Raw genomic sequence first — 12,691 nt, 5'->3', positions numbered from 1 at the left:
TGTTGAAATGAATGGAGATTCGCCCATGAAGAACGATGAGCTTTATCATCAGATCCGAAACCTTCGTTCCCACGATCCGGAGTGTAAATAATTCAGTCTAGAATCGAGTATAGCTACCTATTCGGAAAGCAATCCCTTGGGACTACGTACAGAACGCAAATTGAGGCATATCAACCAGGTCGAAGACATGGTGAATATGCTACAAAGGAATAATCGTGTATTAATCACAGCAACAGACTATGCGTATTTGAATGCGTTTTATGTCTGTTACACTACGAGCCGATTATGGCGCTTCCGTAATTTTTTTGTTGTAGCTCTGAACCAACACGCCTACGATGTCCTAGAGCAGCAGGGCTTTCCTGTCGCTTTGGTTTCGAGTGTGAACTACCAATCTGGAGGCGATACACCGAGCGTGTATGACGGGTACGCCTTCAATCAGCTCACCGCCCTCAAACTGATCGCAGTGCAGAAAGTGCTCAACATGGGCGTCAATTGCTTGTTCTTCGATTCGGACGTCGTGATTTTCCAAAACCCGTTCAAATACGTTCCGACCGACGAGGAATTCGACTTCATTGCACAGAAAGACGCGACGATTTGTTCGGGTTTTGTGTATTGGCGAGCCACGGATCGAAGCCGGCTCACGATTGAGCTCACACTGAACAAAATGAAGGAGCGGAACATCCACGACCAAACCGCGTTGGTGGAAGTGGTCGACAACCATCTGGTGCCCGAATTGAAGAGCTTGCTGTTCGAGCCGATGCTGTATAATCGCGGAAGCATCTACTTCGAAATGCATCAGTTCGGCTGGGGACCGCACAGTAGGACGAGAGAAGCGAGGTGAACGGAGTAGACTCGAGTGTTGTTATGGCGCATAACAACTTCGTGATGCATTTCGAGAACAAAATGTATCGATTGCGCGAGACGGGATTGTATCCCTTCGATTTCAATGGCGAATACTCGAGTCTCACCGCGTAATATTTAGTGTTGGAGCACTATCCGGGTAGGTGGAACGGCTCTCTTGGCACACAGACACACAAAGCGAGGTCCCGCTGGAGCTCTTCATCCACACGGCCAACGCCATGAATCGCCATCTCGTTCTCCCCGTGTTCCCCTGCGAAAATCGCGGACGTGCCGAGACGTTCTGCAATCTCTGCGGACATCAGCCTTTCCGATGTCATCTCTCGCTCATTCGGAGGGCTACGCTGCCCGTGAAGGAGCACATGTTCTTCTACAACAAGCACGTTCCCGAGGTGGTGAAGCGCGACTTCCGCAACGCGCCGACCATCTATTTGAAGCGGGTGGAGGGCGATTGTCGTCTCGTTCTGGCCGAATTCACCGGCAATATTCGCTGCTTGGAGATCAACGCCAAGCCGCTGATGCACACGCAGCTGGTGGAGAAGCTGGAGAGTCTGGAGAGTCTGAAGGACGAGCGCGTGATTCGAATCCACTCGATATCGATGAACTTCTTCCAGTTGGGTATTTGAGAACAAACACACGCATTGTCAAAACTCTTCACCAGAAGTTTAGTTCGCCTCCGACTCCACCTTCGCGATGCGGGCCCTACAAATCAACGCACCGACACTTTACTCACTTTGCATTGATCACACGGATAGACAGCTCCTTAGCACGCTTGACAATCTCCATGCGCTTGCGGGAAGACACGCTGTGAGCGATCTCAGCGCAGTACTTCTCGTTGTGCATCATCAGAAGCTCCAGGTCCTTCACGTTGCTCACGGTGAACTTGTACAGTCCGCAGGGGAGCATGTTGCGGGTGCGGGCATCCGATCCGTAACCAATGTTGGGCATCAGAGTGGCACCACGGAAGCGGCGTCTGCAGCGTCCATCAATACCCTTGGGCTTTCTCCAGTGCTGCTACAACAGGAATCAGGCACACTCTTCGCACAAGCCTACATTCATTCTCTTGAACTTATCCGCCTGGAAACGGGGGAAAGAGACAGTTCGCTTCTTAACAATCTTGATCTTGCGAGAAGGACTCATTCTAACCTACGCAGAGTGAGAACTCCGAACCCTCCAAAAACAATAGACGGCACGACATCCCCAACCCATTTGAATGAAGCCTACTTTGCAAAACTAGAGTTTGACAAGAACAATGAGAGTTTGTTGTTTTTCCTTCTGAGTGCCAGAATCGCGGTTATGGGCAAATCATGGCGGACAAAAAGGAAAAAAGGGCCCAGCGGGGAATCGAACTCCGGACCTCTCGCACCCAAAGCGAGAATCATACCACTAGACCACAAGGCCACTCCCTTTTTCTTTTTCTTCTTTCCATTTCTTAGACAGGAAAAAGCCCATTCTCCTTTTTTTTTATGCGCACGATTCCTTACTTTTGAAACAAACACCAAAACAAACAGCCCTTCACTTTAGTAGATTCGTCTTCCGCGTCTTAATCTCCTTCTCGATCATATCCCAGAACTGCTCGCACGCCACCAAATCCATGTTCCTCAAGTCGCGATTAATCGACACCACCTTCACATTCAGTCCGCGAATCAGTGCAGGCAGCGTGATCTCGCTGAACCAGAAAAACACGCCGAGAACTATTCCTCACATCGCTCCTGCACCCCCACTATTGCTAAACAAAACCGCGGGACTCGAAAATCCCCATCCGCGAAACTGCCACGCCTGGTTCCCTGCCATCACGCAGACGACGCGCTTCCACTCCTGCGCGGTGAGGGTCGTCGGGTTGTCGATAAAGCGGAACCGCATCGCTCGGCCGTTGATCGTGTGCGTTATCTCGATTTCCTGCGGTTTCAACGGCGATTTCTACGTGGAAACCGGGGAAATGGGGTACCTTCCGAATGGACTCGCTGGAGACGTACTCGCCGTTCTCTAAGAATCGCTGCACGTTGAACATGGTGATCACATTGTCGCCGACGGAAGGAGCCACGACGATGATCGCATCGTTCGCGTAGCTGTCTTCCATGCCCGGTCCGTCGTGCGACAAGAAACCTTCTTCCGTGTTGATGATGCCCACGTTCTCGCCTAGTCGTTACGTCCGCTCTAGCAAATCGCACGCATTCGGTTCCGCCAGTCCTCGCTGCTGTGAGGGGCGGAGGATTTTTCTTCGCGCGAAAGCATGCGGATCTGCAGGTGAGAATATATTAAAAAAAGAGCGGATTACTGCTTCTGTGAATTTGGTTCGGCCGTTCAGATTGATTATCTTCGAACGAGTCTCGTATAGCTTTTCGTTGCCGAGAATGGTTCGGATTCGTTTGTACGCTTGGATGTTGTTGACGCCCTGAGAGGAAGCGTCCCCTTCGCTCTTCTCTCCAGTCGGTTTTGCGAGAGCAGCAGCAAACTGGGGCTTCACATACCGAAAGGAAGCAGAGGTATCCATATATGTGCAAGTATCTTTTGTTCCATTCAAGTAGTTCAACAATGCGTCATGTTGTGACAAACTCACAGCATCCACATTGTTATCTACGCACAACAGCGCATAGTTACCTTGCTCCATGGTGCTATCTTGTGAAAACGTCTTCCAGAAGAAGAAAATAGAATCCAGGGTGTAATAAGATGTTTCCTTCGCTTCTTTGTGAGAGTCGTGCGAGTGGGGTTTCTTCATACATGTATATGTCTTCCCAGGAAACACATGCTGATCAATGAAAATGTTTCCGTCCTTCCACTCCAGTTTCCTCTTTTTTGAGATCGCAGATCGGAGGGCCTCGAGAGGATCCATTTAAAGAATTGTTTGTGAAAAGCAAAAAAGAGGTCCGATTTCTGGAATTGAACAAAAGTTCTTTACAGCGTACTACTGTTTGGTTTGAATAATGGAATGCTGTGGAAAAATGCTTTCAAATCGAAAAACATCAGATAATTGTTATGTTCCTTTGGAGTCGTTTCGAAAATAGCACAGGAAGAATACAACAATTATTTCGCAGAGCTCTGTCGAGTCGGTAGATCCAGAACGGCGAGTTTATGAATTAGAGTGGTAACAAGCGATTTATTGTACGACAGAAAGTTAAACAGTGGGAGGTGTGTTGATTGGAGTAAGAAGTAGATCTCCTTGCGGAGAGAGAGATTTTAGATGGAGACGTAGTTTTATTGGAGAGATGGTAAATTGCTAGAGATGGAACAGCACAAAAATTCTCGAAGTTGGATTATGCGGCGCTCCCAACTCTGGAAAGAGCACGCTCATGAACTCTCTGATTGGGAAAAAGGTCTCGGCAGTGAGTCACAAAGTGAACACAACACGGCTCGATATTTTGGGTGTGAAGACGATAGGCGATACACAGCTAATCTTCCACGACACTCCAGGAATTTTACAGAAAAGGTTTTTATTCTTTACGTATGAGTTTCTAAGCGGATAGTGGAAGCAGCAAAGAAGAAAAGGAGCTCACAGGAATTGCAAAGAACACTCTATCCAAAATGGATCTCTATCTCACCGTTTGTGTTGTGTCTCCACCCTTACCACGCAGTTAATCGATGGGTCGATTCCGCTCACCTATCTCAGTCGCGAAGTGATTCACACAGCTGTCGCGTTGGCACAGCAGAACGAAGCGCAAATCCTCATAGCACTCAATAAATGCGACTTGATGAAGCCGGCCACGCTCATTCAAGAGCGAAAAAAGCTGATCGTTGAGGAGGTTCCAAGTCTTCTTCGCCCCTCCGTTTGCATTTTTTTGTTGAATTCAAATTCAGCTGGGAATCAAAGACGACGGCTCTTCGATCATCAGTCTCTCGGCGCTTAAAGGGCAAGGAATCAAAGAGATTTTGCGCACGTTGCAAGCAAAAGCGCGCCCAGGAAGATGGCTTTTTTCTCCAGGCGTGATCACAAATCGAAGCCAGGAAGAGCAAGCGAATGAAATCATCCGAGAGAAAGTGTTCCATTTCCTGAACCAAGAAATCCCGTACGAACTCATCGTCGTGCATCGAGGATGGAAGAAACTTAATGGAGGGTTGGTTCTGGATGCGGAGCTTCTCTGCCAGTCGCCCTCGCAGCAGCGGATCGTATCGAAAATCCGCCGTCAGCTGGAGTTTGCAGCGAGTGACGACATTAGCAAATTGTTTGGGAGACAAATCCGAGTGATGATTCAAGTGGGCATCGATAAGAGTTGAAGAAGAAGAAGAAGAAGTAAGAGAAGTAGGAGAAGTAATAATATTATTATTAATAATAATCAACAAACACACTATTATTCGATTTGTTTCAAAATACAGTCTTGAATATCGATCCAATTGTACACAGACGCGCATTCTATTCGCAATCGATCGTGATCCTTCCATTCATCCCTTCCTCCTTTTCGCCCTACCATAATTTTAAACTCGATCGAAGGCGACAAATCCTCCGTCAGCAATCGAATCACACCCTCCACGTTCTTCTCCGTCTTCACCACCATGCACGCAGGATACCACACAGCTCTTTCCTTTGACCCTGCACCTCACTCCTCTCTCTTTATTTCACATACGCATTTCTTTGAGGATTCGGTATAACTCAAGTCGCTGATAGCTCACAGGCGTTAATCGAAGCGAGATGTCGATCGTTTGAGCGAGCGGGTTCTCTCGGATCTCGCGAGAAAACCGAAGTTTGTTGTGCTGATACACAAAGGGGAGGAATCGATCGAGATACTGACAAAACGCGAGGGATTCGATATACTCCTTTCTAGCTCTCATTCTCTCCATCGTTCCTACTGAACCGTTGTGATTCCGTTTGGTATTCGAATCGATTCGATTCCCTTCTCTCGATTTCGCTCTCCATACTACACATCACTCCCAATTCGCTCCTTCACATCGATAAAGTGGTAAAAAGTCTCTCTCAAAGGCACCACGCCCCAAAAGTCCATCTCTTTGTACAGCTGATAGGCTTTCTCGTAGTCATTCAGCGCCAAATACGAGCCGATCACCGCGGCAAACGTTCGGGCGTGTTGGAACATTTTCTGGTGTTGGTGTTTATAAAAGTAGTCGTTAATTTGTGCTGCGGGGATGTCGAACGCATGCTCCCAGTCGTGTTCAAGGCAAAAGGCATCGTAAAATGAAATGCATTCCTCAAAATAGCCGATTTCAAACAAGCCTGAAAGTGAGTCTATGGAATTATCATGGCAAACCGTATAGCATCTCGGGAACAATGTATTGGTATCGCTTGTTTTGCGGACTACATTGCAAAAAGTACTGCATTCCCTCATCATGTCCGTAGATACTGAATAGTGTGCGAATGAATGTCCCGGACAGCTCGCTATCCGGATCAAGGAGGTGCGGAACCGTCGAATTACAAATTTGGACAAAAAACTCGCGATCTTTTAAAACAGCGGAAAGACGAAGAAGGGTTTTGGTTAGACTCATATGAATCGCTTTGCCTTCGTGCAAATAGTGACCTGCAATACGCCGTGCCAAATCAGGAAAGCGACTTTGACTTAAACGCTGAAGTATCGTGTTGACCTCCTATATGAGATCACACCATTAGAATAACCATCTCTGTTAAAGGCTCGGGCTGCTGATACAAGAGTTCTCCGGCCTTTACTAGCTCCATTCGACTTGAGGAAGAGTTATTGAAGAGAGCAATGAGCTCTCTCGTAGACATATCTTTCACGAGCTTTTTGGGCTTTAGAATGGAAGAGAAACACCTAATTTAAACCAATTCCCTATTTGTACCTCGTTTGAGGAATCTGATAAGAGAGTTGGAAAGAACTCCTGGGTATAGTCATATTAAACCGACTTGAAACAAATGAACGGAAACAAACCACCTTCCCCATATTTCCAGGATTTAGACGACCTGTCAGAGTACGACAAATATAGGGATAAAATGCCCGCACTCCCGGGAGAATGGACAGATCATGGAACATGAGTGTGAGAAATTAGCGATTGATACACAGAGAGGTTCTCCATCATTTTCCACCAAACAGTTTAGGATCGTTTTTTCAAGTTTATTTTCGGCTTTTCTCTTCTCTTTTTGATTCTATAAGCATATTTCTCCTTTATTTGGGCGCTGCAAAGATTTCTTGTCATCTCTGAAAGTGTTCTTTTCGAGCTCAGCGGCGCACCAGCAATGAATTTCCTACAGCACAAGAAGTCCCTCAAATTGCTAATCATGCGCTCGATGACGAAGACTGGAGTAGTAACAATATCTCATAGTTATCATGTTATTACTAAAAACTCCCCAGTTCTCCTTTCCACTTTTAATTCCACAAAAAAAATTAACTTGGTTTGAGGCTTATAAAATGCAGCTCCAAGTTATCCCTAGTATGCCTTGAATATTAAAAATAATTTTGTAGGCAATTCCAGTTCAAAGAAAGTTTACTACTACTGTTGCAAATTTCCTGGTTGTCATTATAAAACCATCCGCTCGGGTCACTTAAAACGTCACGAGCGAACTCATACGAAGGAAAAACCTTACAAGTGTGAGTTTTGTTCTTACACTGCTGCCCGTTCTGATCATTTGCGGCGGCATGTAAAAATCCATTACAAGAATATTAGCGCTTCTCGTCCAGTTATTCATGAAGAATCCATGTTGAGTGAATCTTCTACCATGAGTTCTCCAGCTGTTAGCCCGTCCCCTGTTCTTTCCGCTTCTTCTTCTCCCAATTTATCACCTTCTGATTCTCCCTCAACTTTTGCGCCTTATGGAGATTTTCTACCTCAACCTTATGAGGAAGGAGGTATGTTTTTAAAAGAGCATGTGATTGTAGTTATGGTCTTTTTGAATTTCTTACGACAATGCTATCAGAGTCAACGTTTTTAAGAAACTTTATTGCGCGTTTCTTAAAGCATTATTATGGATTAATAGTGCGTTCCACCTAAGTGTTTATGCATGTATTTCTCGTTCTAAACTAGATTGGTTTTGTTTGTTGCACACTCATTTGCTTCTATTTTTCAAACGTTGTACATGCATTTCCCATTTTTCTTTTCGAGGAATGGTAGCCTTTTCTTTCTTCCCCTTCCTTCATAGAGTAACTACGGTCAGGCATTTGATGACGATTGGATGAATGTTGATGCGTACTGAGGTTTTGTGAGCTGATCACTGAATAGCGCTCCGGCTTCCTATCAGCCATTTGTCCCAACATCGTACAACACGCAAAATGACTTCGGATTTGGGTATATGCAAACACCGGAGGAAGAAGACTATAGCAACGAGCCTCCACTCCTAGAGGGTACGAATCGATTTGATTCGCAAATATATAGAATTGGGAATTGATTTCAGTCACATATTCAAGAAGATTCTCGTCGTTTTGAATCCTCGCAAATCAATCGACAACGTCCTCGTAAATGATGCAGACCTCGTTGGTCCTATCATCTTTTGTTTCGTTCTGTCGCTCCTACTCCTTCTTGTCGCGCTTTTTGCCGGAGTTCATTTCTAGAAGGGAAGAATTCAATTTGGATACACGTTCGGTTATTTCTTCGCCGGATGCACGCTCATGTACGTGTGTTTTTGTTTCTTGTTAGACTAGCTACATTCTTTTGAAGCTTCTCAGCGACTCTTCCTCCAACACCATTTCGCTGACCTCGGTAATGAGCATTCTAGGCTATTCCATGATCCCTCTTCTCTTCCTGTGTCTATTCTCGCTGGTTCTTTCCGTGACGTTTTCGCTGTTTCTAAGTTTTTATCTCTAGCAACATTCTCGGATGGGTTGTCTCCGTTCTCTGCATTCTCTGGTCCTCGTTCTCTGCGTCCCGGTTTATCGAGCTGCTTCTCGGAAGCACGGACCAGCGATACATCATCATGTATCCCTTGGTGCTTCTCTATGCAGTATTCGCTCTCATCACCGTGTTTTGATTCTCTGTGGTTATGTTATTATCTCTTCTATTTATACACACACATGTTTGTTGTTCCATCAAACAATTCTCAATAGATTATTATAGTTCATATCAATCATCCAGATCCACTGCATTCGGATCTCCTTCGTTCTCTTCTTTCACTGGTTCGATTCTCTCTGGTTCGTAAGGGATCGTCAGCACATGCGACAGACTTAGCATCGACAAGAACGCATCGGTTTGATTGTTTCCGCGACGCACTGCAGGTGTTCCGTTGTAATAATCGACCGTCGATCCAAAATAAAGCGGCGCCGTGGGGACGAAATTCCTCGGAATCGCTACGCCCTGCGCGTTCGCCGCTTTCGCAAACAAATCCTCAACGAATGCGCGTGTTTCCTGGGAAATGGGAAGCGACGAAGGAGTGACGGCTTTGTACGATGTGGAGAGATAGGCCTGTGCTTCCTTCACGATCATTAACCATTCCGGATCATAGTAGAGCTACATCGAAGAAGAACTGCACGTTCTACATTGGAATCTTCAGCGAACGCGTCGTCGATATCGAAAGGAAGCACTTGGAAGTAGTCTCTGTGAGCCAAGCATTTGTCTAACGCAAGGAATTTGGTGGTTTCGTTCCCTTCGTCGTCGTGTGGAACGATAGCGGTAAACTTGACGTGCATGTGCGATGCAAACCAGTAGCGTGGTTTGTTGTGCTTCAGCAATGACATACAAGGAATAGAGCCCAATGATCCTTCCTCCATGTCCTTCCTACGAACGATACAACAAAACAAACAGAAAATACACAAAGCCACTCTTCCTCCTGCTAAGCCAATTGCGGTCTCCATAGTTGTATATTCCCTCGGGCCAATCATGAGAGAGTATGATATCGAGCTTATAAGGGTAACTGAACATCTTGCGGACTTCTATTTCACGAAGGTGGTAGCTTGAAACCTTTTCTTCCGAAGAAGTGCTAGTATATGGAGGAGCTTCATAATATCCCCTATGGTAGTCAAAGGGTTTGTAGATTCCGGAGATCCCTCCAATTTTCAAACCTTTATAGCGGATCACGTTGGAAGCTCCCATGTAGTAGATGTTGGGAGCTACCCATCCACCATAATAGAGTTCTTGGTGATAATTTACAGCTTCATGGTTTCCTCCAATATATATGGTTAGTACAGACGCTTTTTTCTCTCCATTGTAATATCGATAGAAAGTTCGCTACATGACTACCAGATCACAAACCTTACCATTAATTTATATTTTTGCGGTGATTCCTTGCAGCCCAAGTCTTCTTGGTTGCGTACCGCTTGGAAATCTCCGGTAATGATAAGCAGATCGATTGGCGTTCCTTGCTTTTCCAGCAGATCACACAATCGATAATACGTATCCAACTCTCCATGTCCGCAGCCCGTAATGGCGATGTTGATTTTCTTCATAGCAACAAACAAGTTTAAATAATCCTATGCAAATTAAGTAGTATGTCAATGACTCAAATCAAGTAATTCACTGTAAACTTATTCATTTCTCGATTCCCCAGCCTCCTTTTAGATGGAGCTCGCCTTGATCAGCGTGTTTTCCGAGGTCTGTCCATTGACCTCTCTGCCGATCCGTTGCGACGCGCAGCAGTGATGAGCAATGCAGTTCTTATTATTGCAAACGATATCGTTGCACACATCCAGCGCTCCCTGGTCTCTCACCACCTCCACCTGCACGCAGCTGCTATGAATATTCGCGCTATGAAACACTTTCTTCACGCGGTCCATAAGCAATTGGTGATTGCACTCGTGCTTGCAGATGACGTGCACCGACCCCACCGTCACGTCCTCGTTCAGCTGCCACACGTGCAGTCCGTGGATGTACAGCACTCCCTCCACCTTCAGAATGCTCTCGCGCAGCTTCGCCATGTTCAGGGTCTTCGGCGCCGACTGCAGCAGGATGTTCAGCACGCTCTTGAAGAGCGGGATGCAGCTGGAGAGGATGAGGAACACGATGAGGATGGAACAGACGGGATCCGCGTAGAATCGCCATGTTTGGTCCTCCGGAACGAACTTCACGATGCAGGCGGAGATGATGGCCGCGATGGAGCCCATGGCATCGCCAGCGACGTGCAGAATCACAGCCTGCAGGTTCGCAGAGTGCTTCTTCTTCTTCTCCTTCGGCTTGCCCTCCTCGATATCCACAGACACTATCACTTCCTTGTGGTCGTGGTCGTGGTCGTGGTCGTGATCGTGGTCATGATCGTGATCGTGATCGTGATCGTGATCGTGCTTGTGCTCATGGTCATGATCGTGGTCGTGATCGTGGTCATGATCGTGGTCATGATCATGCTCTTCCTCTTCATCGTGATCATGTCCATGGTCATGTCCGTGGTGATGATGATGATGAGCATGTCCGTCGCCATCTCCACATGACAAGAAGAACAGACCCAAAATGTTGATGACCAGACCCAAAATGGCCACGCTCAGATTCAACGTACTGCCCTTCGACATGCTCTCTTGGGCTTCGCTAATATCGAAGAAGCGGGTCAGTGCCTCGATGATAATGTTGAGGCACACAGACAGAAGGAACACAGAGTTCACCATGGCTCCCACCACCTCAAAACGAGACCAGCCATACGTATCCGACTCGTTCTCCGGTCTCTGCGAGAGCGAGATAGCACAGTAACCAACAATCAAAGCAATCAGATCAGACGCCATATGCATGGCATCCGCCTGCAATGCAAGAGCGCCAGCAATAATACCCACGACGAACTCCACAACCATGAAAGTTCCAGTCAGCGTCATCATACACACCAAACGGCACTGATCTTTCTTCATCATACGGATCTTTGCATTTCTCTGCTCCACAAAATTCTTTTTTTCCTCACTGGTTAGGTTGTACTGACGCTTTTCATTACCAGGCTCGGGATAGTCATGAGGAATGATTCCAAAACCATCTGACCCGACCGTATCCATTACCAATTTTCGGATACTGTGCATATAGAGATTCACAGGTTTACACTTTTCAGGATCGTAAATACCGTGATTATCAAAATGATCATTGTGAAGGTGATGAAGATTTCCATTCATCACGAAATCGTAGTGGCCATCATGCTCCACAACTTGATGTCCGCAATTTTGATTCAAAAGGTGATCAACTCCGGCGTGCTCAGCACAATTGCAGTCCTTATTCTCACAAGGAGAACAAACTCTAAAAATTAGTGAACCACTCAATAACCTACAATTCCTGACGTCCGGACTGTCTGTCCTCTGCCATATTTGTCATTTCTATCGCTGTATTCATTGTTAAATAAAATAATGATAATTGTAGATCAGAGAAATCCACGACCATTTGATTGGCTGCACTATCCTAGTTGAAAATAGGAGAGGAAGGCCTCGACGATTTGACCTCCTTTTGATACCCTATTTTCGTAGTAAATAGGGTACTATTGGACGCCAATTTCTATCAGCTGAATTGAAGTCGCATACTCTATCGAATCAATCATTCTGGAAGTGAATTGGATGTACCTGTGATTCGGAATTGATTCATTATCGTCTCTGCAATTGAATTGCATATCGATGGACTCAACGCAATATGCGCTACCCATTTCTATGGAGAAATAGGGAAAATGAAGTTGAACAACCTCGACGATTCTACAGAGTACTCTGGTCAACAAACAACAAGCGGTAAACACTAAGCAATTCCTAGAATTTCATCACACTCTTCTGAAGACGGGTAAATGTGCGATAATCGCTTGTCCAATTCAGAAAGCTCTTCTCTCCGATTTAAAATGCTTATCACTGGAATCTCCACACAGTCCTTCTATACCTTATTTAGGAACACTATTCCCACAATGATTTTGTTCTCGATAGGAGGATACATTGTCCGCTCGAGGAATGTAGATAACGATGCAGGCCATCGGAAGCTTCGAATGCAGAACGTCTCTGCATCCTGACAACATTCCAGAAATTTGGTTGGTGAATTGTCCAGCAAGATATACATCATAAGTTTCATAATATCC

General features: G+C 45.9%; 8 protein-coding genes; 4 read left to right on the top strand and 4 right to left on the bottom strand.

Annotated features, from left to right (window-relative positions):
* Nucleotides 1-187: 187 nt before the first annotated feature.
* On the top strand, nt 188-841 carry GSBLH_T00004014001 (uncharacterized protein; the record flags this gene model as incomplete). Its single annotated transcript, XM_013042850.1, has 1 exon — nt 188-841. The coding sequence occupies one exon, from the start codon at nt 188-190 to the stop codon at nt 839-841; it is 654 nt and encodes a 217-aa protein (XP_012898304.1).
* A 656-nt stretch (nt 842-1,497) lies between these two features.
* GSBLH_T00004013001 (Ribosomal protein L32e) lies at nt 1,498-2,121 on the bottom strand. XM_013042849.1 has 3 exons: nt 1,912-2,121; nt 1,592-1,872; nt 1,498-1,560 (listed from the first exon to the last, which is right to left on the bottom strand). Exons 1-3 carry the CDS (start codon nt 1,996-1,998, stop codon nt 1,524-1,526), a joined length of 405 nt encoding a protein of 134 aa, XP_012898303.1. The 5' UTR covers nt 1,999-2,121; the 3' UTR covers nt 1,498-1,523.
* Nucleotides 2,122-2,587: 466 nt separating this feature from the next.
* On the bottom strand, nt 2,588-3,664 carry GSBLH_T00004012001 (uncharacterized protein; the record flags this gene model as incomplete). XM_013042848.1 has 3 exons in its annotated part: nt 3,137-3,664; nt 3,030-3,099; nt 2,588-2,997 (listed from the first exon to the last, which is right to left on the bottom strand). The coding sequence occupies exons 1-3, from the start codon at nt 3,350-3,352 to the stop codon at nt 2,588-2,590; spliced, it is 696 nt and encodes a 231-aa protein (XP_012898302.1). The 5' UTR covers nt 3,353-3,664.
* Nucleotides 3,665-4,148: 484 nt separating this feature from the next.
* Nucleotides 4,149-5,070, top strand: GSBLH_T00004011001 (uncharacterized protein; the record flags this gene model as incomplete). The annotated part of the gene is made up of 5 exons (XM_013042847.1): nt 4,149-4,285; nt 4,329-4,398; nt 4,431-4,472; nt 4,506-4,622; nt 4,654-5,070. The coding sequence occupies 5 exons, from the start codon at nt 4,149-4,151 to the stop codon at nt 5,068-5,070; spliced, it is 783 nt and encodes a 260-aa protein (XP_012898301.1).
* A 2,012-nt stretch (nt 5,071-7,082) lies between these two features.
* GSBLH_T00004010001 (uncharacterized protein) lies at nt 7,083-7,780 on the top strand (the record flags this gene model as incomplete). XM_013042846.1 has 3 exons in its annotated part: nt 7,083-7,185; nt 7,218-7,601; nt 7,632-7,780. The coding sequence occupies 3 exons, from the start codon at nt 7,083-7,085 to the stop codon at nt 7,682-7,684; spliced, it is 540 nt and encodes a 179-aa protein (XP_012898300.1). The 3' UTR covers nt 7,685-7,780.
* A 76-nt stretch (nt 7,781-7,856) lies between these two features.
* Nucleotides 7,857-8,716, top strand: GSBLH_T00006753001 (uncharacterized protein; the record flags this gene model as incomplete). The annotated part of the gene is made up of 7 exons (XM_013042845.1): nt 7,857-7,859; nt 7,892-7,938; nt 7,972-8,093; nt 8,125-8,222; nt 8,301-8,363; nt 8,386-8,522; nt 8,554-8,716. The coding sequence occupies 7 exons, from the start codon at nt 7,857-7,859 to the stop codon at nt 8,714-8,716; spliced, it is 633 nt and encodes a 210-aa protein (XP_012898299.1).
* Nucleotides 8,717-9,167: 451 nt separating this feature from the next.
* GSBLH_T00004009001 (uncharacterized protein) lies at nt 9,168-10,127 on the bottom strand (the record flags this gene model as incomplete). Its single annotated transcript, XM_013042844.1, has 3 exons — nt 9,168-9,459; nt 9,494-9,909; nt 9,939-10,127. The coding sequence occupies 3 exons, from the start codon at nt 10,125-10,127 to the stop codon at nt 9,168-9,170; spliced, it is 897 nt and encodes a 298-aa protein (XP_012898298.1).
* Nucleotides 10,128-10,235: 108 nt separating this feature from the next.
* On the bottom strand, nt 10,236-11,965 carry GSBLH_T00004008001 (uncharacterized protein; the record flags this gene model as incomplete). XM_013042843.1 has 2 exons in its annotated part: nt 11,912-11,965; nt 10,236-11,880 (listed from the first exon to the last, which is right to left on the bottom strand). The coding sequence occupies exons 1-2, from the start codon at nt 11,953-11,955 to the stop codon at nt 10,236-10,238; spliced, it is 1,689 nt and encodes a 562-aa protein (XP_012898297.1). The 5' UTR covers nt 11,956-11,965.
* Nucleotides 11,966-12,691: the final 726 nt, after the last annotated feature.

Source organism: Blastocystis hominis (genome assembly GCF_000151665.1).
Source record: "Blastocystis hominis, Singapore isolate B (sub-type 7) whole genome shotgun sequence assembly, scaffold_5".
In the NCBI taxonomy this organism is placed as follows: Eukaryota; class Bigyra; order Opalinata; family Blastocystidae; genus Blastocystis; species Blastocystis hominis.
The sequence above is the reverse complement of the archived record's forward strand: the minus strand, read 5'-3'. Positions and strand labels throughout refer to the sequence as shown.

Coding starts and splice junctions, on each gene's coding strand:
- GSBLH_T00004013001 (XM_013042849.1), bottom strand. CDS start 1,998: ATGAGTCCTTCTCGCAAGATCAAGATTGTTAAGAAGCGAACTGTCTCT. Junction 1,873..1,911: donor ATAAGTTCAAGAGAATGAAT/GTAGGCTTGTGC, acceptor TTCCTGTTGTAG/CAGCACTGGAGAAAGCCCAA. Junction 1,561..1,591: donor ATCCGTGTGATCAATGCAAA/GTGAGTAAAGTG, acceptor GTTGATTTGTAG/GGCCCGCATCGCGAAGGTGG.